We start from the raw sequence: 27,454 nt of genomic DNA on the forward strand, positions 1-27,454 counted from the left end.
TATTAAATACTTACATACACGTTAATTGTAAGAATAAATTAACCAAAATGTTTGAAATTTTCAGAATGTTGCAAAAAGGCCTAAGCAGAACTAGCAACTTAGATATTAACTGTGTCGATAGTTTGGGACGTGGCGCTTTAACTATTGCGATTGACCAGGAAAATTTAGAAATGCTTGAACTGTTGGTAGTGATGGGTGTGGAAACTAAAGATGCCCTTCTATACGCCATTAATGTAGAATTTGTGGAAGCTGTTGAACTTCTTCTAGAACATGAAGAACTGATTCATAAAGATGGAGAACTTTACGTAAGTTAATTTGTTTAAGCGACCCACTGTCTGTTGTAGTAATGTTTCAAACGCAAATTTTAAAAATATTTAATATACAGAGTTGGCAAAAAGTGAACATAAACATGGCAATGTTTACTCCAGATATTACGCCATTAATTTTAGCAGCTCACAGAAATAATTATGAAATTTTAAAGATACTTTTGGACAGAGGCGCTACCATTCCTATGCCTCATGATATTAAGTAAGCAATTTGTTTTTTACCTAGAAATTGCGCTTTAATATAGTATGATAATGATTTTAGGTGTGGATGCGACGATTGTATAACCAAAGCTGAAGAAGACTCTTTAAGATATTCTTTGTCGAGGCTTAACGAGTATAAAGCTTTAGCCAGTCCTTCCCTGATTGCCTTATCGTCTAGTGATCCTTTACTGACGGCTTTTCAATTGTCATGGGAGTTGCGAAACTTGGCTTTTGCGGAACCTGTAAGTTAGGTCGTGATTTTTATGAAATCCATGACATCAGTTAATTATTAACAGTATCAGCAAAAATTACAATTTATTGACGAAGAAATGTATTCAAGTTTGGGAACAATTGCAACGCCAGGTTTAAGAAAACATTTAATTGCATGTCAATTTATAATTCAAGGAATCTTTGGATTGTGTTGTAAAAGACGTAGGGATGATTGCACAAGTTGAGATTTGACTGTGACAGGTGAGGTGCAACATGCTACAGTTTAATCAAACCATCTTCTTCTTCTTCTTCACGTGCCGTCTTTTCTTAGAAACTTGGCTATCATCATGGCAATTCGTTCTTTGGATACGGCTGCTCGGAATAATTCTATTGAAGTACAGCAATATCACTATTTCGTGTTCTTCCCACGTTTCGTTTACTCTATGAAAAAATACAGGGAAAATTGTATGTAAATAGTGGGTGGTTGTATTATTAGCTATAGCATGTGGTGTCTCTCTCCGCGCATAACGTGACTCAGATAAGCAAAGTTTCCTGCTTTCACCGTGACCACTATTTCTGTTCACTTCTCTTTATCCACTCCTGAACGTAGACCTCTTTCATCCGCTTCCATGCATCTCTGTCTTGTGCTGTTTGAGACCATCTTTTACCCGCAATCGGTTTGATATCGTCTATCCACCTTTTCTGGGGTCTGCCTACGCTACACTTGGTCTGTCTTGGTCGCCAATGAGCTACTGGCGCTGTCCAACTGTCAGGTTCTGTCTGGACCCACCCATTGTCATTTGCTTTCCGAAATACGCTTCATGATGTCCACGACTTCAGTTCTTCGTCGGATTTCCTAATTTCTGATTTTGTCTCTTAGACTGATTTCAAGCATGGTGCGCTCCAGTACTCTTTGCATTACTCTCAACTGTTCAGCACTCCTTTTCGTCATTGTCACTGTTTCTAAACCGTAAGTTGCTACCGGCAGTATACATGTATCGAAGACCTTCTGCTTTAAGTTCATTAGAATCTCTCTGTTTTTTAATATATAGCTCAACTTCCCAAAAGCTGTCCATGCTAGTCTTTTCCTATGTTTTATTTCGGCAGTTTGGTTCTCTTTGCCAGTTTTGATAGTATGCCCCAAGTATCGCCGTCGATTGTTACAATACCTTCCGTATCGCATATTATTTTGGTTTTAAAAAGGTTCATTCTTAGGCCTACTTTTCTCGAAACTTCATTCAGTTGGCTTAACATATCTTTGAGTTCGTGGATGTCGCTACTTATGAGGACGATATCGTCGGCGAATCGTAGGTGGTTTAGAGGTGTTCTGTTCACATTGATACCTTTAGCCTCCCAAGACAGTGTTTTGAATATGTTCTCTAACGCCAAGGTGAACAGTTTCGGAGATATAGTGTCTACTGGTTGGTAGGTGTCTAGCTTGTAGGTGAGTCTGTTAGTCATAATTTTGGTTTGTTTATATAGGTGTGATAAAAGACTTATTGGTCGGTACTCGGTAGTTCTGTATGTCAGTGTTATCTCCCTTATTGAAAAGTAGAACTACTTCTGCGTTATGCCACGCGTCTGGTATTCTTCCCTCATTGAGGCATTTGTTGAGAAGTACCGGCAGTGTTTCCTCCACAGTGCTTCCACTCATTTTCAGAATTTCACAGGTGACTGCATCTTCCCTTGAGGGTTTATTTTTGAAAGCAGGGAACGGAATTCTCAAGAGAAGTGTTGATAGAATGTGGCAGAAGAAGCGGACAATGGCGGGTCCCTGTCACATTCTACAGGTCTTTCTCTTGATAATTCCCTTCCCTCATTTCAAGAATACGCTCCCTGGGCTCTTCCTGCTTTTTATTTGTCTTAGTACTGTACGTATCTCTTGCTCTGTTATATCGGGGATGTCATCTGACCCAACGTTGCAGATAGTATTTGATGCCGCTGCTGTACTTGAGGCTTTGGGATTAGTTGCGGTGGAAGTATATAGACGAGTGTAGAATGCATGGATATGATCGACAATGCCCTTGTTGTCTGATATTAGATTACCCTGTTGGTCTTTTATTTTGGTCATTCTGTGTTTTCTCTTGATCATTGATCGTAGAGCTCTCATATTTGCGTTCGTCTCTATAGCGTTTGTAAATAGTTTGGTGTTGTGTCTTCGGATGTCTTTTCTCACTTTTTTGCTAATCGTCTTATTTAGTTCTATCTAGTTCTTGTATCCCTGTTGATGTTTCATCTCGTTTTCATGAGTGCTATTTATGGTTTTTACGGCCTATACCTTTCGTGCAGGTTTTCTTCACCGCAGTGCGTATATTCTCTAGTTCAACTTGTTGATATCCATTCCCTCTAGAGCTTCAGTTGGTTCTAGTTTCTTTTTCAGCTCTCTTTGATAATCTTCCTCCTTACGACTCAATTCTTCTATGATGGGAAATCTGTCTTGATGAATCACAGTTTATTTCTTTCGACTTGGTCACTATCCTATGGTCACTACCCGTGTCAAACTGGTTCAATACTGAAACATTAGTGCAGATTTTTCTGCCATTGGCCAGTATGTAATCTATCTCGTTCTTGGTTTTGCCGTCGGGGCTTCTCCATGTCCATTTCCTCTGTTCGGATTTCTGGAAATAGGTATTCAGACAGTATAGGTTTTCTCTGTTTAGATATTCCAACAACATATCTCCACGTGGGTTTCTTGTCCCCAGACCAAAACATCCAATGTTTTCTGAATCGGCTTCTTTTTTTTTGTCCGATTTTTGCATTAAAGTCACCACTTATAATTTTGTAATGACATTTCTCTGATTCCATTGCTTCTGATAGATCTTCCAGGGAAGTTTCCATCTTTATGTCATCCGATGTGCTTGTTGGTGCATATCCCTGGATAAGCTGTAGTCTGTACCTCTTGTTTAGTTTATTTTGTTACTATATGTTTGAGTTTCTTATTTATGAGGAGGGCTACACCCCTCTGTCCACTGTGATTGCCAGCATTATTCTGGTATAGCATGTGTCCTTACTCCAAAACAATATTCTTTTTTCCCGGTAGCCTCGTTTCGCACAGCTTTAATTCTTCTTCGAGTCTAGTAAGGTGGTCTATTTTGCTCATTGTTCTAATGTTGTATGTTGCTATTTGGATACATACGTTCCTGGACATAGTACGTTGCTTAAGTTTATTCGAATTTTTGCCTCCCCCAGAATCCGAATTGAGGCAGACTGATTTTGCATCAGTGTGAGATTTCGTGTAATTCACATTACTCACCTGGGGTAATCTCTTCAAGTTCGACATCTCTGCATGAATACTTTGAAAGGTTTATGGCATTGAAATGCCGCCTTTAGGTACTAAGAGCTGAATTTCCTCATCTCTTTGTTCGAAAGGTTATCCCGCCTTGACTAGGTCGCCAGAGCCTCGTTTGTTGTTTAGCAGGGTTTACCGGGTAGTTGTTACACAGCTGCCGCTCGTGCAGGTAAGGTTGACATTTGGACAAGCTTTGTTCCTTTCTCGCTTTCGCCCCTTACACCCCTTCTTCACCTACTCACCTTAATATCTTCAAGTTTGTCATCCGCTCTGTCCACAAAACCCCGAGTATCCGTCTATAGACTCACATTTGGAAAGCTCGTTTTCTACGACTCCATTCCAGAGAGAAGAATTTAAAAAACATAACATTTGGCTAGTCTGAAGTTAAGTTTGACACTCAGGTCGCTAGTGCAAAGTAGTCACGTTGTGATCACCACAACTCGATCTACTATCTCGTCGTCTAAGTATTATTTCATACTGTATCGTAATATGCTCTATTACGTAGTCGGTTTCAGCCCGGGAAACGATGTCTCATTCAACATAGTACTCAGGTACTTTCTGTTCAGCGACTTCTGACTGATGCGTTACCAGCAAATAACGTATGTCGGTAATTAAATAAAATATTGTTTGATTGTCAAAATGATTTAGCGTTAATAATATTTTTCCAGCCACTTTTTCCTTCTGGATTTATTTTTTTCTATTGTATTTGAAAGGTATTTTGAATACAGAACCAATACTATTGAAGACGACCCGCAATGTTTACTTACAAAACTGATTAATACTTCAACATTGCCTGACATCAATTGATTCGTCAAGGGGACAAAAGCTGGTAACACGATGTTATAAAACACACATTTTTGTCGATCTTTGTCTAATGAATCGAGGTGAAGGATGTGCCGCAACAGTCAGAAGTCGCTAAACAGAAAGTATTCTTATTCTCTCACCCTCACAACCTCCTTATTGCGAGTATATAGACTTTCCTGGACATGTGTTTGCTGACGATCATGAGTATTGTCTTCTTGCCTTGATGGTTTTTGAAGATGCTGAAATTACTGCTGGTTAAAAATGCTTCTCACTTAGTATATTGTAATCCAAAAAACAGAAGAATAGATCTTCGTCCACACCAAGGCTCCTCTGTATTAGAACATTTATGTAGGATAATAATGTTTCTCGTGGCCTCGTTGCATTTCTAAGTCCGAATTGACTTTCACTGATCTTCGAGATTAGCAAGCTACCACGGAAGAATAAAAATGCCATTGCTAATATTAAAAAGGTTTCAGCGCGTTATGATAACGCCCGCCTATAATGCCCCCACGTTGTTATGAACACTATAACATACACCGTTTTCAAGGTATTATTTGTTCATAATGTATAGGTGAAACATAAAAGGTTTTTCTTGTAGTTCTTCAATTTCAGTGCACTTTTCCCTATACTTCGTTTCCTTAGCCAATCTAATCTTGTTTTCAGTTAGTTTGTGTTGTTTTGTGTTTATTCAGCTGTTCTCCCTTGAATTTTCGTCTTTCCTCTATTAAGCATTTTTCTGGTCATCCACGGCTTTTCTGAATGTTGTCTTTTTATGGTAAGTACTGATTGGCTTGTCTCTATTATTGTCGTTCTTCGTTTCAGCCATTTTTCATTTATGTCTTCGTTTTGTATATTTTTGCCTATATTCCAAGTTTTTGTTTATTTTTGTGGTAAGTTCTTCTTTGAACATCTTTTAATTGTGCGACATTTATTTTGTGTTATTTGTGTGTTGACTTGACTGTCGGTTGTCATATTAGTAGCATTTTTTCCGCACATTTTAGGGACAACTTGTAAAATTTATTGTTATAGTCCCTGCTTTAAGTTATATCCTAAAACTATGATAGCCAATCAATTTAATCACCGACATACGTTTTTTGCTAGTACCGGTGACGCAGCATTCAGAAGTCGCTGAACAGACTACCAGTATAGTTTTAATTTCTCCTAGATCAAGTATTTACCCACACAATTCTTAAGGCCCCAATTAAATTTCCGATTTGTTTTTAATTCGTAGAGAATATTAGGAAGTTTTTATATTTGTACCGATAACAGACATTGCATAATTTTGTAATTTCAAACATATATAAAGCAACACCATTTGCGTTCATTAATCTTGATGAAATGTTTTACATTCTTCTTCTTTCGGTGCCGTGCCTGTCTTCAGCCATGAGCTATCTCCATGACAATTTGGTTGAATTGGTCTCTATCTGTTGCTACTCGGAATAGTTGTTCTACTCCCAGTCCGGTCCAGTTTCTAATATTTCGCAGCCACGATAGCTTTTTGCAACCTATCCATCTTCTGCCTTCAACCTTTCCCTGAATAATCAGGCGAGGGATGTGATATTTATCACCACCTCGCATTATATGCCCGAAATAACTGACCTTTTTTGTTTTTATGGTGTTTAGGAGTTCTCGATCCTTATTCAGCTGTCCGAGTACTTCTTCATTACTGGTATGTGCAGTCCACGGGATCTTGCGGATTATTCGATAGCACCACATTTCGAACGCTTCTATTTTATTCATGTTGTCAACTTTAAGCGTCCCTGTCTCATATCCGTACAAAAAAATGCTCCACACGTAACAGCGGACAGTTCTTAACCGCGTCCGAACTGTGAGGTTTCTATTAGTGAGAGTTGATTTCCATTCGCTGAATGCCCTACGTGCCATTTCAATCCTCGCTCTTACCTCTTCGTCGCACGTTATGTCGTTGTTCAGCCAGCTACCCAGATATTTGAAATGTGATACCAGTTCAATATTGTGTCCGTTGATAGTAATCAGAATGTTTATTCTGCCCACAGTCATCCATTTCGTTTTCTTAATGTTTTTATTATTAATACCTCATCTTTGACCAGCCTCGTTCACTCTATCCAGCAGCATTTGCAAGTCTTGCATGTTTTTTGCAATGATGGCAGTATCATCTGCGTACCTTACGTTGTTTACAATTTCGCCACCTATTTTTACTCCCTCTGTCCTGCCATTTACATTGAGCTTGACGTTTTTTAACAAATTAAAATTTATTTTTCGTATTGGTGTTATTGTTTTATGTTTGGTTTAAAACAGGAAACAAAATACGAATATATGGAATTAAGGAAACAGTGTCAGCAATTTGCGGTGGACTTATTGCACCAATCTCGAAGTTCAAACGAACTGGCCATTATACTAAATCACGATCCCGATAATCCCCCTTATAGAAAAGGGGAACACATGAAGCTTTCCAGGCTTGAACTGGCTATATTATATAAACAAAAAAAGGTACATAGTGCCAGCTTCTGGGGTGATAAGTAAAATTACAGCCTGTAACTTTTCAGTTCGTTGCCCATCCTAACATTCAACAGCTATTGGCAGCCCTTTGGTACGAAGGGGTACCCGGCTTCCGAAGAAAAACAACCTGCCAAAAATTAATGATTATAGTGAAAGTGGCGCTTTTGTTCCCTTTATATTGTCTACTATACAGCATTGCTCCTGAAACTAAAACTGGGAAATTGATGAGAAAACCTTTTATGAAGTTTTTAATTCACGCTTCATCATACTTGTTTTTTCTACGTACGTATCTAATTTCCGATTGTGCAGTGATTGATGTTTATATTTTTAGAGCTGCTAATTTTAGTTTCTTTAAGAGCCGATGATTTGTTTTTCGAATATTTTGGTTCTGACAGTATGAAGAGCTATGTTTTGGAGAAATATCAAAGGCAAAGGGGCAATACTCCCACTTTTTTGGAATACGCCGTTCTAATATATGTTGTTGGTAAGTATTGTAATCAATACATTTCCCACCTATTTTATTACAAAACTTGAAATTCTAAGTTAATTTTGTTTCCTGCACGAACAATAATGCTTAACTAAATACAAGGTGACCCTTAAGTGCCAAATCGGTTCTATAACCATGAATAGTTATTTGCGCAACTAAGAGAAAAGAAACTTTTGCTCCCGCGAACAATTTCAAGGTTAAGGGTGCAAAAAGCAGTTTTCTCCCTTGTTTCCAAATTTTTCTACGACCAATGTTATGTTTTATGAAAAACAACAGCAGTTAAGTACTATGTTAATACCTGGCTGATATGTTTGTCAAATTGTCAAACAAGTGACAAACTGCCTTTAGAGAGTGTGACTTTTTCTGGTGGCACTTTTCTTCCCTCAGGAGGAAAATACTTTCAGTCTCTCTGGTGGCACAGAGATGAAAAGTGCCACCAGTAAAAGTCACACTATCTAAAGACAGACGTTCCGACAATTTTGAAGAATATCTGTCAATGGAGGTTTCGGATTCCTCCAAGCGTCCAAATAGTCTATCCATTGACAAACGCAGTTCCCTTCCAAAGACGACACTAGTTCTGCCAGTAGATTCGTGTACTGCCGATCGATAAGCCAAGAAGAACAGTGGAATGTGCTGGTCTCAATCAGTTTGATTGTTATCGGCAACTGTCCTCAAGTTGTTGTCGAGTGTCCGTTTGAAACGTTCCTCCATGCCGTCTGATTGTGGATGTAATGTAGTAGTTCTGGTTTTTTTAATCCCCAAATGGTCACATACTTCTTTGAATACTGCACACTCAAAATTGCGTCCCTGATGAGTATGTAATTCTCTGGGTATCCCAAACGTACAGAAGAAGTTGTCATCATAATTATTGGTTCCAAGTCGGGGGCTTGTCGTTATTCTGCGGCCAAGTATTTCTGTTCCCAGGTGACGTCGTTTTCTAAAGTTCTCTTCTCCGTTCTTCGGCAAGGCTTTCCAAACTCAGCCACTTTGAGGCGGTTGCAGTGCTTACAACCCTCTGGACAAGGTCGTCTTGATACAGCGTCTGCGTTTCCATGTCAACGTTTTTTTTTGTTCAATTTTAAAGTCATATTCTTGTAGCCATCGAGCTTTTTGACCGGATTTTTGAATTGGAATGGACATTTGAAAGATGCATGATCTGTTCGTAGCTATGTAGTATTTATGAAAGTGTTCAACTGTCTTCACTGCGGCTAACAGCGCATTCCTGGTAACATAATAATTTCTCTCTGGTTTCGATAATGCTTTGCTGAAGTAGGACAGCCCTCGTTCTACTCCATCTTGTTTTTGATACAAGACTCCGCCTACTACAGTGTTGCTAGCACCTGCGTCCACAATAAACCATTCACCAGGTTGTGGGTATGCCAAAATTCCTGGCATGCTGCGGTCGATACGAAGGGCTGATTATTCTTTGTCAATTTGTGTAAGGGTCTGGCTATATCAGAAAACCCACGAACAAACTTCCTGTAGTAAGAGCACAATCCCAAAAAGCTCCTTAGCTCGTGCTTGTCCTTAAGAACTGGCGAATTTTTGACTGCTTCAGATATCTTCGGGTCAGTTTTTACGCCTTTTGATGAAATAACATGTCCTAGGTATTCAACTTCCTCCTGGAAAAAATTACACTTCTTCGGATTTTATTTCAAGTTTGCTCCTCGAAATTTCTTGAAGATTTCAACGTTTTGTAGGTGGTCCTTAAATGTTTTTCCCATATTGATGATGTTCTCTAAGTAAACTAAGCAGGTTTACCAGGACAATCCTTGGAGTACAGTCTCTATAAGTGTTTGGAAGGTTCCAGGGGCATTGTAAGTCCAAAAAATAGGATGTTAAAATGCCACAAGCCGTTTCCAGTTGAGAAGGTTCTGTTCCGTTGGTCCATCTCACTTTTTAAGTCTAAAGTAGAAAACCATCTCGCATTAGCTAGAGTGTAGATTGTGTCATCTATTCTTGGTAAAGGGAAACTCTCCTTACTGGTAAGGTCATTCTGTAGTCCACGCAAAATGTTGTAGTCCCATCTTTCTTAGTAACAAGTACCACAGGAGAACTCCAAGGGCTGGGGGATGGCATAATAACGCCTCGATTTGCCATATCTTGTATCAAATTCTCCACTTTGTTTAGCCAATGGAACTCTTCTGGGACTCTGCTTGATAGGCCATCGGTTTCAATTTTATGTCTCACCAAATGAGTTCTTCCCAAATCTGCTTCGTTTATGGCATACACATCCTTGTAGTTGATTTCCAAAAATCCGTGTCTCTTGTCCATTCAGGGTGGAACTGGCCTTTTCAAGTGTATCAAACACTGAGAAGGGTCACTGTCGAGATTTGGTTTTGCCTTTTCCGCCTCTATAGTCACCATTATTACTGGCTCAGATTTGGCTATAACTTTCGCGTTCTCTTCAACCTTTAGTCACATTCCTTCAAGTTAGCTACCTTCACATAAGTTTGGCTGTTTTTTTTGTTAAACTACAGTTCGAGCCACAAGTACTCTTTCTTCACAGCTTCGTCTTTCTCTTCATAGCTCGGTTCTACTAGCTGAAGTTGATTTGAATCGATTTCTTCATCCAAGTGAATCTTAACAATGGTGTCTGATCTTGCTGGTAAATCAACATCCTCTTGCAATGTAACCTTTCCTGTTCGCGAACTTTGTTTGGTTGTCGTCATAACAATCTCGTTTTGTCCAGTCTTGATCACTCTATTGTCCTAAGGTCTAATCCCAAAAGTAAATCATCGGTTATGTTAGCCACCAAAACTACATGATGGAATACTTGTCGCCCAAGCTTGACCTGAGCTTCATGGATTCCCGGAACGAATCACCAACAGCGGTCTCCAATATGAATTTTATCCTGGTGTCACCTATTCTGCAGTATTTTACCATATCCGGCCTAACGATAGTGTAACAGGAACCAGTATCAACAACCATTTATCATTCTCGTCCGCAAACTTTGCCGGTCACTATCAAGCTGGTGTCGTGCTGAAGTCGGGGTGCTTTGATGATCGTTGGTGGAGCTTGACAGTGTTGCCTAGCCAGGTTTTATTGCTTCTCTGGCTTCTACTTGATAGCTGTTTCTCGTAAACTTGCTCTAGGTGATTGTTTCCAAATTGCATTTCTGAAAAACTTCCAGAGCTTCTTTCTAACTGATAAAACCAAGGCGGTGGCTTTGTCAATTGATGTCCAGTTATTCGCCTCAGCAGCAGCTTCGAATTGTTTCTTGTGTATCTGCCAAGAGGTCTTACCATCATAGACTGGGGGCTTAATATTTGAACAAGTATTTGAGCTGGCAAGTATGGTTGGTTTCAGGGTATTTTCCTGCAACTTGTGCTTCTCCACTCCTCCAATTCTTCCTGTAACTTCTTCAATAGTGTTTGTCACTTTTTCCTCCAATGTTTCTATTCTGTTTTCCATCTAGTTTTTCAGTTCATTAATCACATAATCTCGTTTTTGCTCGTGGTCCCTGAGTTGGCCTTCTATGTCATCGAACTTGCTCTCCTGGCTTTCTTTCATTTTCCCTAACTTATTGTCCTGGCTTGTTTTCATAGCCTCCAACTTCTCCTGGAACTGATCTTGACTTACTTGGGTTGCTCTAATTCCAGCTTGGCTTGTTTTTAATTAATCAAATTTGCTGTTCTGGCTTGCTATCATCTCCTCTAACTGGAGATCTTGGCTTGTTTGCGTTAAAGCTTCATCATCTCCATAAGCTGTTTTATCCCCTCGTCTACTTACAGGCATTCAACAGTTTAGTTCATGCAGTCTTTGTTGGTTTCTTCTTTCCTCGTAGTCTTCTCTGTTTTTCTAGTTCTCTAATCTCACTTCTGATACCAAATGTACCGTTTTTCCCACAAAAGAACACCACGCGATATCTTTAACTCGCTCCGTGTATTTCGTTTGTCTACAAACAAACACTGACAACTGCTATCTAACCTCGAACTGACAACTCTTTACAATCACAACAACAACAACTACCGGTCTTTGCCCAGCGGTTTATATAGGCTTCCATGGATTCGAGGGAATTCGGGAAAATTCCTGTTAAACTTAAAACTATGACATAAGTCGTTCTTTCTCTTAAACAGAAAAGAGAGAAGAACGAAATAACTATCCTCTACTGCTTACTCATGCTGCCTGGAAGCAGAAAGCATGCTACTTATTTTAAAACACATGTAAATTAATGTTTGCTTTCATACCGGAATAGCAACACGCAACGCTATTCCGGTATGAAACCGACCGGAATAGCGGAATAGGATTTGGAATACTTGAATTTTTGGTTCATTGAACCAAGCACAATTGCTATGCGCTTCTCTGTGTATTTTATAGGAATCAAGTACGCATTCTAATCCGAGTTCTAATCGTTAGTTAGAGATTACAGATAGTGTTATGGATACAACAATACATAAAATATTTTCCATGTTACAGGATTCATTCTAGAGGAGGCTCAAGAAATATTTAACGAAGGGCTTCGTAGCTACTTGAGAAACTTGTGGAACTTTATAGATTTTACCAGGAACCTTTTCTATACCTTGACTTTTATCCTAAGACTAGTGGCGTATTTTCAACAGTTCAGTGAAATTCAGAAGAATCCTAGTAGCGCATTTTTGAGACGTGAGCAGTGGGACTCGTTTGACCCCCAACTAATTGCCGAAGGCTTGTTTGCGGCAGCTAATATTTTCAGGTATTGTAAAATATTATTGTACTATAATTATAATATAACCGTATAGAGGGTAATTCAAATGTCGCAACTTCTATACATATAGTATTGTGCAAATAATTAAATTAAAATTTAACTGTTAATTTTTTTGACAATCTCTTGGACAATTCAATGGTTATATCTAACTGGGTTTCTTTTGATGAGAATTTTATGTATTCAGGGTAGGCCAGAAATAAGTTATGATCATCAACTTAAGATTTCCAAATGCAAAATCTATTTTTTATTACATTTTGAAATTTTGTTTTGAATTTTAGGTAAATTTTATGTATCGTACAAGAACATTGAAATATAATAGTAGTCCCTAACAAGTGCGCAAAGTTATGTTTTCTCGCACGTTAAAGCAGTTAGACTAGTTAGACAGTCGACTATAATATTGTTACGGTTTTCCCGTGGGTTCACACAAAGTCAATTTAACTCAACAATTAATAAATTTATTACACTTCAAAACACTCCGTACAATAATTAACACAGCTACTAAAAACACTACTACAATTCCACAATTATCCCACTATTTAAACTTAACCGCGTTCCCAAATTCACTACTACTCTACTACTCCCCACTGTCGTCGACGCCGCTTCTTTTATATTCGCAAACCACGTTCTAGAATGACCGCGAAACGCTTCGCGATTTGCTTCGAATAATCAAGATACTTCCAGGTGTCGCTTCCTAAGTGTGGCCTACTTTAATACGCGCCCGGCCAGATATTGCGGCGCATCGGTTTCATTGAGTATCGAGCATAGTAGGCCCAAACCGTAACACTGCCCCCCTCTTAAAGCTGATCGTCCCGATCCGCTTCATCTAATCCCTGGTATTTCTTGAGTCTGTCCAGATGGACAATTTCCATCTTGACTTTGGGGCTGCGTTGGACTCTGTAGGCGACGTCGTTTAACCTTTTTACCACATTGTAAGGTCCCTCCCAGTGTCGTTGCCATCTTTGACTTAATCCTTTGCTCCTCCTGGGTTGAAACATCCACACAGCATCACCTTCCTTATAATTGCCACCAGTTGGTCTGTGGTCCAGTGTCATCTTCATACGGTCGTTGTTTGGTTTCATCTTCTCTCTCTCAAGTTCCCGAATTGTGATGGATTCCTTCTGTAACGAACACTGGTCACACCGTTTACACCATTCCTCAACGTCCTTTCTGAAGTTAATCCAGTAAAATCGATCCCTTATTCTAGCCAAAGTCTGGTTTACTCCAAAGTGTCCTCCTCCGCGACTGTCATGTAGTTCTCGCAGCACATTCTCTTTGCAGGAATTGGGCACTATTGTTTGGTAAACAAAGCGTTTTCCGTCTGGACTTTCCCATTTGCGAGTAATTAAGTCATCTCGCAGTCGAAGCGAATTCCACTGCAACCAGTAACCCCTTACTGTTGGTCCATATCTGGAAATCTGTTGCCAATCCGGTTTCAAATCCTTCTCCAACCATCTTCTGATTACTTTCAAATCAGAGTCTGAGCGCTGTCCTTTTATTATGTCCTCCTTAGAAACGCAGCTCTTCATTCTTTTTGTAGCCCCTTTATCTGTCACCATCGCGATTTGACCAATCCTCCAACCATTATGAATTTGTCCTTTCCGATACCTTAAGTCACTATCCAAAGCTTGACGATCCTCTACATATCGCGGTAAATGTCCTTCCGGGTTCTTCATTTCCTGCTCCTGGTTACGCCAGTTCTGCGGGGTCGGTAAACGAGACTGCTGTCTGCAATTCCATTGGTAATGTCCTTTACGTCCACAAATATAACATGTAATGTTTCTTTTAGCAGAGGAGTTCCGGTGACTTGTTCTGATGTCCTGGTTTCGTCGACACTGTGGGTTTGGTGAACAAGACCGCTGTCTGCAATTCCTTCTATAGTGTCCTTTGCGTCCACATCGATAACACTCCACTCTCGTGATCGGGCGTGATCGTTCTAATTGTGTGGACTGACTATTTCCTGATGCTGCCATTTGTTGTACTAATTGGCCTACCATTGCTTTAATTTCATCTGTTAATATAGCAACATGATCGGCTGGCGGTACTCTTTCCTCTTGAATAGGCTCTAGCTTTAAATCATTGCACGCAGCTTCAATTTCCAGCGCTCGAATCAGTAATTCGCTGTTGTTGCTCCCTTTGAACATCTTCAGCCATTTCTTTACCTCCGGATCTCGAATCCCATCTACAAAATACTGTGCCACAAGTTCTTCTTGGATTTCATCCGGGACGGCTGGGTAAGCCAGATGCACAAGGCGACGAATTTCGCCCTCAAACTCTTCTAGATTTTCACCAGTTTTCTGCTGTCTTGCCCTTAATTGCGTTCGATACAGTCCTTTCTTATGTTGATCCCCATAACGACGTTCTAATGCAGCTACTAATGTTTCATAGTTGCTTCGTTGGGCGATAGGCAGAGTCTGTAACAGCTCCAATGCAGGTCCTCGTAATGCCACCACCAGTGCTACAGCCATTTCCTCGTTACTCCATCGATTTGCATTTGCAGCGGCCTCAAATTGGAGTTGGTACGTTGCCCATGAAGTTTGACCGTCGTATGTGGGAGGCTTGATCTTGTTTCCGGTGATCACTGTAGAGCTGGCTCCTCTGCTGTCAATTTTCCGCTCTAAGTCGCGTAGCTTTATCTCGACATTATTCTGAATTTTATTAATGTCCTCCCGAACATCATTAATGTCCTCCCGAACATCGTTCTGAATTTTATTAATGTCCTCCCGAGCATCATTTAATTTTACCTGAACGTCATGCTCCATCTTTTTGAGACTATGGGATACATACTCTTGGATTTCTGTCTTGGTCCCCGCTAGAACGTTCAATATTTCTACGTTACGCTCTCTATCTTCTTGACGCATTTCCATATCTTGTTGTCTCATTCTTTCTTGTTCTTGTCGAATCCTTTCTTGTTCTTCCTTGTCTTGTTGTCGAATTCTTTCTTGTTCTTCTTTGTTTTGTTGTCGAATCCTTTCTTGTTCTTCCTTGTCTTGTTGTCGAATCCTTTCTTGTTGTCGTTCTTCTTTGTCTCGTTGTCGAATCTCTTCTTGTTTTTCAAGCATTCATTCAACACAAAGTCAATTTAACTCAACAATTAATAAATCTGTTACACTTCAAAACACTCCGTACAATAATTAACACAGCTACTAAAAATACTACTACAATTCCACAATTATTCCACTATTTAAACTTAACCGCGTTCCCAAATTCACTACTACTCTACTACTCCCCACTGTCGTCGACGCCGCTTCTTTTATATTCGCAAACCACGTTCTAGAATGACCGCGAAACGCTTCGCGATTTGCTTCGAATAATCAAGATACTTCCAGGTGTCGCTTCCTAAGTGTGGCCTACTTTAATACGCGCCCGGCCAGATCTTGCGGCGCATCGGTTTCATTGAGTATCGAGCATAGTAGGCCCAAACCGTAACAATATGCTTTGAGTGCGAGAAAACTACTCTCCATTCCAGCCTTTGTGGCAGTAAATGGTGACATTCACTTTTCATTGATATTACGCTGCTGCCAGATGGAGCGTTCCAGATTCCCGGTGATTTAAAAAGTTTTGTTTTCATTAAGCCAGACATATTGTAAAGCTCTGTATTGCTTCGTATTGCTTCGTGTCAGTGCAAGAAAACTGTTTGTCTATCAATACCTTTTTTACGAGAGCGTTCGGCAACATGGCATCAGTGCGTTTTTAAGGTTAGCAAAAGGCAGAAACATATTGATTGACAATTGACATTGACAGTGATTTAGTTGTTTTACGATTTGACAAGTTGGTAAAAAGCAAAATATAAACAACTTTCGGAAAAATTAAATCAGTAATGAACACCACATCATATGGAAGTCGAAGTTCTCGACCAAACAGAACTTTAGATGGTGACTGTAACGTTGAGTTGTGGACTGCTGCCCTTTACACCATCAAGAAGAGCGGAATATGCTGGTCCCAATCTTTCTGATGCTGATTAACAACCTTTGAGAGATGTTGCTCTATGGTCTTATTAAATCTCTCGACCATTCCATCCGACTGAGGATGAAGCGGCGTTGTTCGGGTCTTCCTAATGCCTAGTAGGTCACAGAGCCTCTGAAAGAGCTTGGACTCAAAGTTTCGTCCTTGGTCAGGGTGTAACTCCAACGACACAACAAATCTACTGAAGACATTTTCGGCGAGAATATCAGCGACTGTGCTGGCTTCTTGATTTGGAATCGCAAACACCTCAGGCCATTTGCTAAAGTAATCCATAGCAACAAGAATGTACTTGTTGCCTCTGTTGGTCTCACGACAAGGCCCAGCGACGTCTATGGTCAAACGTTCGAATGGCAATCCTACGTTGTACTGCTTCATAGGTCCCCGGGCTCTTATCTGTGGTCCGTGGCTAGCTGCACAAATGGAACATTGTCGACATCATGATTTCACGTCTTGGAAGTAGTTCACCCAGTAAAAGCGTTGCCGGATGTTGTCCAAAGTCTTATTTACTCCTAAATGGACACCACTCTTTCCATTGTGAATTTCCTCCAGTACATTGTCGACCCTTTATCTGGGAACTACCAGCTGCTTCCTTATCTCTTTTCCATCGGCACTCTCCCAAGCTTTAGCAAGCCGCCTTCAACCACAAGCGAGTCCCACTGAGCCCAAAGTGCATTGAACGTCAGGCCTTTGCTAGAGATTTCTTGTCATGTTGGTCTTGCTTTGTTCTTTTCTAAACAAACAAAAGTCACTGTCTTCTAGTTGATCCTTCCTAATTTCATCGGGACTCCATTCATCATCGGTCTTCAAATTGTTTTCCAACCATGATCTGATTACTTTCAAATCAGGGTCTGAGCGCTGTCCTTTTATTCTGTCTTCCTTAGAAATGCTGTTCTTCATTCTTTTTATAGCCTCTTTATCTGTCACGTTCGCGATTTGACCAATCCTCCAACCATTATGATTTTGTCCTTTCCGGTACCTTAAGTCACTATCAAAAGCTTGACGATCCTTTACATATCGTGGTATTTGTCCTTCCGGGTTCTTCACCAATTCTTCTTGGATTTCATCCGGGACGGCTGGGTCAGCCAGATGCACAAGGGGACAAATTTCGGCTTCAAACTCTTGTAAATTTTTACCAGTTCTCTACTGTCTTGCCTTTAATTGTGTTTGATACACTCCTTTCCTATGCTGATCCCCATAACGTCGTTCTAACGCAGCTACTAATCCTTCGTAGTTGCTTTGTTCGGCGAAATGCAGAGTCTGTAACAGCTCCAATGCAGGTTCTCGTAATGCCACTATTAGTGCTACAGCCATTTCCTCGTTACTCCGTCCATTTGCATTTGCAGCGGCCTCAAATTGGAGTTGGTACGTTGCCCATGAAGTTTGACTGTCATATGTGGGAGGCTTGATCTTGTTGAACCCGTTTCCGGTGATCACTGTAGAGCTGGCTCCTCTGCTGTCAATTTTCCGCTCTAAGTCGCGTAGCTTTATCTCAACATCATTCTGAATTTTATTGAGACTATGGGTTACATACTCTTGGATTTCTGTCTTGGTCTCCGCTAGAACGTTCAATATTTCTACGTTACGCTTTTCTTGCCGCTCTGTGTCTTCTTGACGCATTTCTATATCTTGTTGTCGCATTCCTTCTTGTTCTTTCTTGTCTTGTTGTCGAATTCTTTCTTGTTCTTCCTTGTCTTGTTGTCAAATTCTTTCTTCTTGTTGTCGAATCCTTTCTTGTTCTTCTTTGTCTCGTTGTCGAATCTCTTCTTGTTTTTCAAGCATTGCCATAATAGCTGCAAGTTGGACCTTCATAATTGCACTTTGACGTCTTGTTATTGGCATAAAATAAATTTAACAAACCACTGTTCTGAAAATCTCTAGTCCGGTTCTGAATACAAGTCTCTAACCCGAAGTTTAGTTCAAGTTCACGTCGCACTAAAGTCTGATCCCACTTCTGACACCAATTGTTACGGTTTTCCCGTGGGTTTACACAAAGTCAATTTAACTCAACAAGAAATAAATTTAGTTACGCTTCAAAACACTCCGTACAATAATTAATTCAGCTACCAAAAACACTACTACAATTCCACAATTATTCTACTATTTAAACTTCACCGCGTTTCCAAATCCACTACTACTCCACCGTCGAAACCGCTTCTTTTATATTCGGCACACCACGTTCTAGAACCACCACAAAACGCTTCGCGATTTGCGTCGAACATCGAAGATGCTTCTCGGTGTATCGCTTTCTAACGGCGGCCTACTTTAACACGCGCCTGGCCAGATATTGCGGCGCATCGGATCCATCCTGAATCGAGTGCTCGTCCAGTAAGTATCGAGCATAGTAGGCCCAAACCGTAACATTATTAATTCTATAATATAAACTTTTTTAGTTTTAATAGTCGGATTTGATTAGATGTGCCGCCAATTTGTTACATAGTAACTATTACTTGAACAATATGGTCACCAGAACAGACAATTTTGTGTAGTTTATTATAATAATTGAGATGGTCCAAGAGATTTTCGAAAATATTAAGGACTAAATTTGAACTGATAAAGATATATCATACATTTGCACCATACTGTATAAGTCCATATTTGGTGATTCCCTATTTATTGCGCCTTAATTCTCAGCTGTTCCAACTTTCTTTTCATATGGCATGTCACGTAGATTGAATATAACTTCCACTCCAGCCGTAGTGAAGTGACTATAATTCACGGCCGTTTGAAAAACAAATTATTTTCTCCAATTAATATGAAAACGGTCAAAAGTTTTGTGGATTATTCAGTTTTATTTCTAACCGTCACAGGAACCAAGTAAAGAGTTGTCAAATTGTGACATCTTTAAAAAGCTTGTTCACTTGCGCTACTCTATTTTCCGGTAAATATTTTGGTTATTTGAGATTTGTTAAAGAAAATTGTGTTTAGTTAAAAGAAAGTCAAAATTACTGATTATGTTTTGTCGTTTGAACGAACCTTCTAGTTGTCATAGTAACCAACTTAGCACGTGTCAAAAATCCAGCAAAAACAACTTATTGTAGTATATGACAAATTTTTTGATAATGTTTTTATTTGGACTGGGGAAATCGAGTTGACAGATCTGGCAACCATGGCAGAACAGAAAACCAAAATTAGCAAGCCTTAAACTCCTCTGCACATCAATTTTTGGTAACGTATACGGTTTTCCACTAACCGATTCAATTATAATAGTTATTTGTATACCTAGGCCGTGAAATGGTATTTTTTCGGCCGAAAGAAAGTTTGGCGTCCGAGGCCGTCTTACGGCCGACGACAACAATCTTGAGGACGAAAAAATTATTTCACGGCCAAGGTGTACACAACATTTTTTGTTCAAACGATATTTATTTAGAAATTCTTAATTTTTGATAAATAAAATGAGAAGGGTCTAGCAATCACGATGACGTTTATCGTTAAGTTTGCTGGTTATGCATTGTTGATGTGACGTTAAATAATAGCCTGACTCGCAATTGATTTACGCAAAAATGAAATTGGGAGACGAAGATTGCTGTACTGATATGGATGGGTGTACTGCTGTAATTGGTGCACACACTGCTACTGTGTCCACTACTACTCGTCCACCGTCGAGACCGCTTCTTTTATATTCGGTAAACCACGTTCTAGAACCACTCTGAAACGCTTCGCGATTTGCGTCGAACGTCGAAGATGCTTCTCGCTGTATCGCTATCTAACGGTGGCCTACTTTATCACGCGCCCGGCCAGATATTGCGGCGCATCGATTCCATCCCGAATCGAGTGCTCGTTCAGAAGTATCGAGCATAGTAGGCCGAAACCGTAACAATATTTTAGTAGTTTAGATCTAGTTGCAGGATATCATCAGTTACCGATGTCGAAAAGTTTGATTGAGAAAACGCCTGATGGACATAATGAATATTTAAAAATCCCTTTGGACTTGTTAGTGCACCTGCAGTTTTTCAACCAACAATAAATCATGTGTTAGGACCACTTTTATAGAGTGCAAAAACCATGCATTGGTTATGGTCCTAGCTAACAAGCAGCGCAAAGTAATGGTAATCGTAGTTTTCCATATATTTTAAGTGATATGTGTTATAACATCTTACTGACAACATACTCGTCTTACGTAATTCAGGTAATACACGGTTATGAGTGTGATATGATCCTACATGTGTAAGATGTACTCTATGAAAGTGGTACTAAGAAAACCTAAAAGTCTGAACTTTTTTCTGACTAAGTTCTGGACGAATTCCTGTTTAAATGACCACCACGGGCACTGGATCTTACACTACTTCTACACTTATTTCTAGAGCAATATTACAAAGAATAAATTTAATAAAATAAACATTAATAATAAGTAATACTCCACGAAAAGTATGTTCAGTTGGAGCAGTTAAAGATGAAATGTTTGTAATTAAAGGAATCACCACAATCGTCAAATAAAATATATGGAGTATATGCAAGAAATTTGAATAACCTTGTGTATTTAATATTTTTGTTTTGTTTTTACAGTGCTCTTAAGCTGGTCCATTTATTTTCAATAAATCCACATTTAGGACCTCTACAAATCTCCCTAGGGCGTATGGTCATTGATATAGTAAAGTTCTTTTTCATCTATACTCTGGTTCTCTTTGCGTTTGCCTGCGGTAGTTATGTCAACAGTTTTGTCAAACAAAAAGTATTTTTTTGACATTTCAGGACTTAACCAGTTACTGTGGTATTTCTCAGACTTGGAACGGCAAAAGTGTTTTCATTTACCAGATGGAAAACCCGATTTTCAAAATTCTGCGGATTCTTGCATGAAATGGAGACGTTTTGCTAAGTAATATTTCTTATTAACTCAGGTTTGAACTTAAATAAACAAGAGTGTGTTGAAGTGTTTTCGAGTCATCACAATCGCTATTTTGGGCTTCCTTTGGTATGGTGGACCTATCAAGCTTTGAACTTACTGGCATTAAAACATACACCAGGTTTTGGGGGCTTTTAATGTTTGGTTCTTACAGTGTTATCAATGTTATTGTGTTGCTTAACCTTTTAATTGCTATGATGTCCAATTCCTACGCAATTATTGAGGTATTTTGCTAGTTTAATTTAAGATTTGACAAGAACGTGTATAATTAAAATGAATTTTTTAAGGAACACTCTGATACTGAATGGAAATTTGCCAGAACTAAATTGTGGATGAGCTATTTTGAAGAAACGGGAACTCTTCCTCCCCCCTTCAATCTTTTCCCCAAACCGAAAAACATTTTGAAATTTTTAGGCTGTAGGAAAAAGCAACAAATGACCAACATGTCTACCCAAGTATACTTCTACCTTTTTATAATATCTGTTTCACAAACTATACTTTTGTATATATCATTTTAGAAAGGTAACAAAGAAGAAAAAGAAAGAGACTACAAATACACAGCGGTGATGAGATCTTTAGTGTGGAGGTATGTGACAGCAATGCACCGCAAGAATGAGGAGAATGGAGTTACAGAAGATGATATCAACGAAGTTAAAAGTGATATTTCTTCTTTTCGTTTCGAATTAATTGAAGTTTTGAGTAAAAATGGAATGAACGTATCGTCGGCAGAGAAGAAAGAGAAAGGTATCTAGGCTGCCATTTTTTTCGCAAAATTGCGTTAATTTCCTTATTAGTACCTTTAGCGGTTTAATCATCCAGAACGTGGGTTTCGTTTGACTTAAAATAGATGTCGCAATACGACAGATATAAGCTGATATGAAAGTGTATTTAAATTTTAGTGCTATACTTTTTTTTTCTATTTTGTTCATTTTGTTGCGTTGTTTACGTATGCCCTCTCTCTGTTTAACTTCACAATGACGTCCTTTATCTGTTACGTCAAAAAATATTCCAAACTGGCTCAAACATGTCATGCATATTTATATATAACTTGTAATTGTTATCTTTTTAACTTGTTTAAAAAATATGCTAATCTTTCGAATAATCATATGAAACCACCTATAGGACTATTTAAAAATTGTCTCGCAGTTTGCACAGTCCTCGTAGTCTTCTCTGTCTTTCTCTATCTTCGATCCCACTTCTGACAGAAATTGCAACATTGTACTCCCCAAAAACACTTTCAAAATTTTGATTAGTTTGCAAACTCGACCGCCAACTACTAAAGGTGTACAGTATGTCCCTCATTCGGCCCATGGTACGTAATAGTATATTACATACTCAGGTGAAAAGTGTTTGATTTTTGTGGAGAAATTAGGTATTTATCTCGAGACAGAAATTAAACTTTCTACCGTAGTGTGTATACTATTTTCATGTCAACCTTTATTAGAAGCTTCAATAAAAGGAAGTAACGGAATATAGCAAACCAATATGAGTCGCCTTCATAGACTTTAGAAAGGTCTTCGACACAGTTGAATTTTGGGCAATTATCAGGGCAATGAAAAATGCAAGAATAGACCAACGATATATTAACATTATCCAAACGATGATGAAAACACTGAGGAAATCCTAATTAAAAGAGGAGTTAGACAAGGAGACATTGTGTCAACCAAATTGTTTACACTGGTGCTAGAGGGCACTTTAAAGAGCCTACACTGGGAAGACAGAGGAACACTGATAACATTGCCATATTTGCCCCAAAGAGTGAAGAATTAGAACACATGCTTATCGAACTACAACAAGAAGCAAGAAAAAAAGTAGGCCTATAAATGAACATTTCTGAAACCAAATTCATGACAAACCAACGGACAAACATAGAGAGTATAAATGTGCTAGGACAACAAGTAGACAAAGTAAACTCTTATGTCTCCCTAGGTCAAGAAATAATATTGGGAAAAACTAATCAAAAAGTTGAAATCAACCATAGTATACATCTAGGATGGGTGGCCTACCGGAAGAAGCGAGACGTCTTCAACTCCAACCTATCCCTCAAACTAAAAACCACACACACATGGAATGCATTCTCCCATTCATCATAGGTAACCACCTGCTGATGTAAAACATATGGGTCCTAACACAGTAAGTCCTAAATAAATTGAAGATACGCCAAAGATCAATAGAAAGAAAAATGATAGCAGTAACGCTTAAAGATCATAAAACCAATGAGTGGATAAGAAACCGAACCAAAGTCAAAAACATAGTGAGGCGAATAGGTAGTCTTAAATGGAACTGGGCTGGACATATTGCCCTAAATGCAACCAATTGCTTCCATTTCTGCTTTGCAAAGATGATGTAAAAGCATTGGTTTTAAGTGGAAAACGACTAGTAAACTTCCAGACATCCAGATGAAGCGAATGAAGATTTTGAGGGAGTATACGAATAACCTGGGGGCCTATTCTTGAAAGCAGGGAACGGAAGTCTCAAGAGAAGTGTTGATAAAATGTGACAGAAGAAGCTGACAATGGCGGGTTCCTGTCACATTCTACAGGACTTTCTCTTGATAATTCCCTTCCCTCGTTTCAAGAATACGCACCCTGGAAGCGTCGAATATTTACCTATTGCTTTTTGGATTTATAGCAAAGGTTTTACAAAAAAATGCCAGCAGAACATTGGAAGAACTATATTCAACATGTCAACAAGCTAATAAATCATTCTTGGAACACCATAAATTCCTGTGGTGTTTCAGACATTGAACCATTATCACTGAAACCAATAATGATTCAGATTATGAATTAAGCTTGGAATTAAGTGTCTACGAGATTGAAGATAATCCCATTTAGCAAACCACTTATCTCTTTTTCTGGTCCATTTCCCTTAGAAGGGATCAGTGACTATGATGCTCCTGTAGCAGTATTAATGGTATTTTGCCACTCCGATCTATTTTCGGCCATGTTTACAGTTTGCTGAAGGCTTTGGCCCATTAGTTCTTTCGTTTGGTCCACCCATCTCTTGGGTGACCTTCCGCGCGGACGCTTTCCCTCTACTTTTCCTTCGATTATTAGTAGTTGCAGTGAATCTGTTCTTCTTGCAGTGTGGCCGATGTATGTTAGGAAGCTTCGGTTAATTTTTTTTGCTAGATTGAATTCTTGAAGAACAGACTCATTTGTACGGTGGGCTGTACATTGTATCCACAGCAGCCGTCTATATGCTTACATCTCGAATACCTACATCCGCCTGGTCCCGCTTTTCTTTGAACAGTTCAGTGAATTCAACAATCTTAATTTGGTGTTTTTGGTGATGGCTGTGTCTCTCCAGATATTGCTTAGTTACGGCTGTTGGAGCTAGTGCAATTCTTCGTTTTATTTCAGCTTCGCATGCACCGCTGTTTTCAATGAGCGATCCCAAATACAGGTATTTATTAACCACTCTAAATCATCATGACTGTAATTTTATTGGAATTTAAGTTCAATCCAGACTCTGCACTAGTTTCCTGTAGACGATGCATAATAAATTCCATTTCTTCTACACTAGATGTTATAATTAGTGTGTCATCGGCATATCTCAGATTGTTAACTCCTTTCCCCCACAGATATCGAGCACGTCACGCATATTGTTCTATCTCTCCTACTAAAAGGTAAATATTGACCATCCTGAAGGTTTTTTTCATTTTCAGTCTTTTCAACTATGTAGTATTGTCTAACAGAGGACCAAAGGTTACATTAGCAGAACTTTCCGAGTTTGCTCCATTCCTTAACTTTTGAGAATTTAATTATTGTTTGGGCTAGCCTTTAGTTGACAAATCCACTATTTTTGTGAAATATCTAAAAAATTGTGCAAAATAGGTATTAAACGAATGATTACTAGGTCCTGCGAGGATTTCAGAAATAAGATTAGACACAATGACACTTATCGGGCAACACCGCAACAGATGTAAGGAAGTAAATTTGCTTATCCTGTTCTCAAACGTGTTTATTTCTTACTACTTACTTACTCTTAGTTCACTAGTTTTATCAATTTATTTTAGCAATATCAGGAAGGAAGAAAAAAGTTTGGAAAAGGAGGCTTATGAACGACTTTAAGGTCGCCCCTGTTACATTTGATGAAAATGACGTGTTTTGTGCATCAGCTTCAGAAGATGAAACTGCATTAGACAAGTAAGTAACTTGAAACTTTACTAAATTTACTTGACTTATGAAAATTGCTGTTTTCGGTAATTTTTAGGTTTAGAAGAGTAGCGAAAATGGTTGTAACGCACCCTAACACAAACAAGTGGCAAGAAGTCGTTAAAAGTGCTTATAAAGAGTGAGTTACATTTTATTTTACTTGATATATTTAAGAAATTTGTTATTAATTTTAGGTCACAAATAGGGCATTGTCAAAGTAGGGACTCAATTAAAAAGCAGCAAAACCTTCATAAAGCCATGGAAGAAGCACGAAAAAGGGCTGTAAGAAGTTTAGACTTAACAGGATCCGAATCTTTGGTTTTACCCAAATACACAGACTTGGAGACTGTTCAGCTTATTTCAGAAGGATCCACAGCAAAATCTTCGAAAGGAGGACGTTCATCCAAAATGCAACTAGACTTGATCAACTTGGAGAGCACATGTAATTCTCCTATGCTCTCAATTTAGTCACTTTTTTTTTCAAAAGATTTTTAAATAAGTATCTAATTTTTTGACAGGTTTACAAAAACTCAGCGAAACACCAGAAATAACTGATCAGACTAATACAGTTGATAGCCCTAAATGTCGAAAGAATGATATTAATTCTAGTTTGGAAAACGAGACAGAATCTAACTTTGAATCATATGACAAAATGGGGATGACAACTTTCGTTGGTAATGATGACGGAAGCAATAAAGATAAAATAATGCAGTGCAAAAATTTGAGAGAGAAGACTCTTTTTGAAAAAACAGACAAAGACATCAAGGTATGCTAAGTACTGATGTCGATGACGAGTGTTAAATACTAATTTTACAGCTACAATGTAATAAAACTAAAGAAGAAACCACTTTATCTACTCCCTCATCTCCAAGATACTTACGAAAGAATATCCATCGAACAAGGGATGTAAACGGACAGGAAGCCCAATATGCTTGGTTGTAACGTATTTTAATATGTGTATTGCATTTAGCTTTTATAATATGTATTACGTACACCTTTTGTATTATTCTTCTAAACTAAAAATTATGAAAGTTTTAAACAATATTCATTTTCTTAGCAAGTGCCGAAAATAATTCTTTATTGTGTAGTTGTGTTCATAAATCTGGGGCATCAACAAAATTCAGATAGTGTAAGTAATAATGCTAATTCTTCTTAAAGCAGATTTTGCTGTAAAACGCCAAATGTCACAGCTAATAGTATACAAAGCCCAGATTATTGCCTACGGTAAATTGCTTTAGAAAAAGTACACTTAATTTTGAAATTTGTATCATCTTAGGCAGATTTACAGTGTACAAAGAGTGTCCCACTTTTTTATGAACACAACTGTACCTGATGAACTAATGATTTATTTATTCAAGTTTTTACAGCCTGTATGTCTACAAAACAACTTTGGACCATAGATTATACAGGGTGCTTTATAATATATGCGCAGGACTTTAGAATCTGGTAGCTCGTCCAAACTTCTATTAACTTACCCTCTAAAATGGTGCATTTAGAGACACAGGAAGTTGAAATTGACAACAAAATTCCTCATCATCTTTTTCATCACATCCGTAGAATTTTACCTTCACTGTGCATTATTACGTTTAGTTACCCCTTGTACTTAGTTTATTACGCGGTGTTCACTGAATAAACTCTATAAAGTAAAGCCTTATTAATTTTATTCTAATAGCTGGATATCAGTTGCACCGCAGGGACAGAAAAACCAGAGGGGGTGTAGTTTCTTTTTGTGTAAGTAGTGCAATTCAGAGTAAAACAATTGGTTTAGAACTCGTTGAACCACCGAAAAAAATATGGATATTGAACACTTATGGTGTGAGGTACAATTTAAAGGATTAATTGGAGTTGTTTATAACCCACCGCGGCAGTTAGTTTTAAGACTTGAAACTTCTTATTTTATTTAGGTATGTTATATGATTTTACTTTAGTGATGGGGGATCTCAATATAGACTTACTAACTCAAGATAGGGAAGCTAACTATTTCAATTCACTGTTAAACAGTTTCAATTTGG

At 38.7% G+C, this 27,454-nt stretch overlaps 1 protein-coding gene across 1 annotated transcript; it reads left to right on the plus strand.

Annotated features, from left to right (window-relative positions):
- The first annotated feature begins 30 nt into the window (after positions 1–30).
- Positions 31–27,090, plus strand: LOC145729038 (transient-receptor-potential-like protein). The gene is made up of 17 exons (XM_081979645.1): positions 31–305; positions 386–528; positions 589–769; positions 7,108–7,299; positions 7,356–7,590; positions 7,640–7,792; positions 12,215–12,470; positions 20,949–21,082; positions 21,135–21,258; positions 21,314–21,509; positions 21,573–21,740; positions 21,804–22,029; positions 25,304–25,433; positions 25,501–25,581; positions 25,637–25,884; positions 25,961–26,208; positions 26,259–27,090. The coding sequence occupies exons 1-17, from the start codon at positions 48–50 to the stop codon at positions 26,382–26,384; spliced, it is 3,099 nt and encodes a 1,032-aa protein (XP_081835771.1). The 5' UTR covers positions 31–47; the 3' UTR covers positions 26,385–27,090.
- The last annotated feature ends 364 nt before the right edge of the window (positions 27,091–27,454 follow it).

Source organism: Ips typographus, linkage group LG5 (assembly GCF_016097725.1).
Source record: "Ips typographus isolate SLU linkage group LG5, UJ_Ityp_2.0, whole genome shotgun sequence".
Lineage (NCBI taxonomy): Eukaryota > Metazoa > Arthropoda > Insecta > Coleoptera > Curculionidae > Ips > Ips typographus.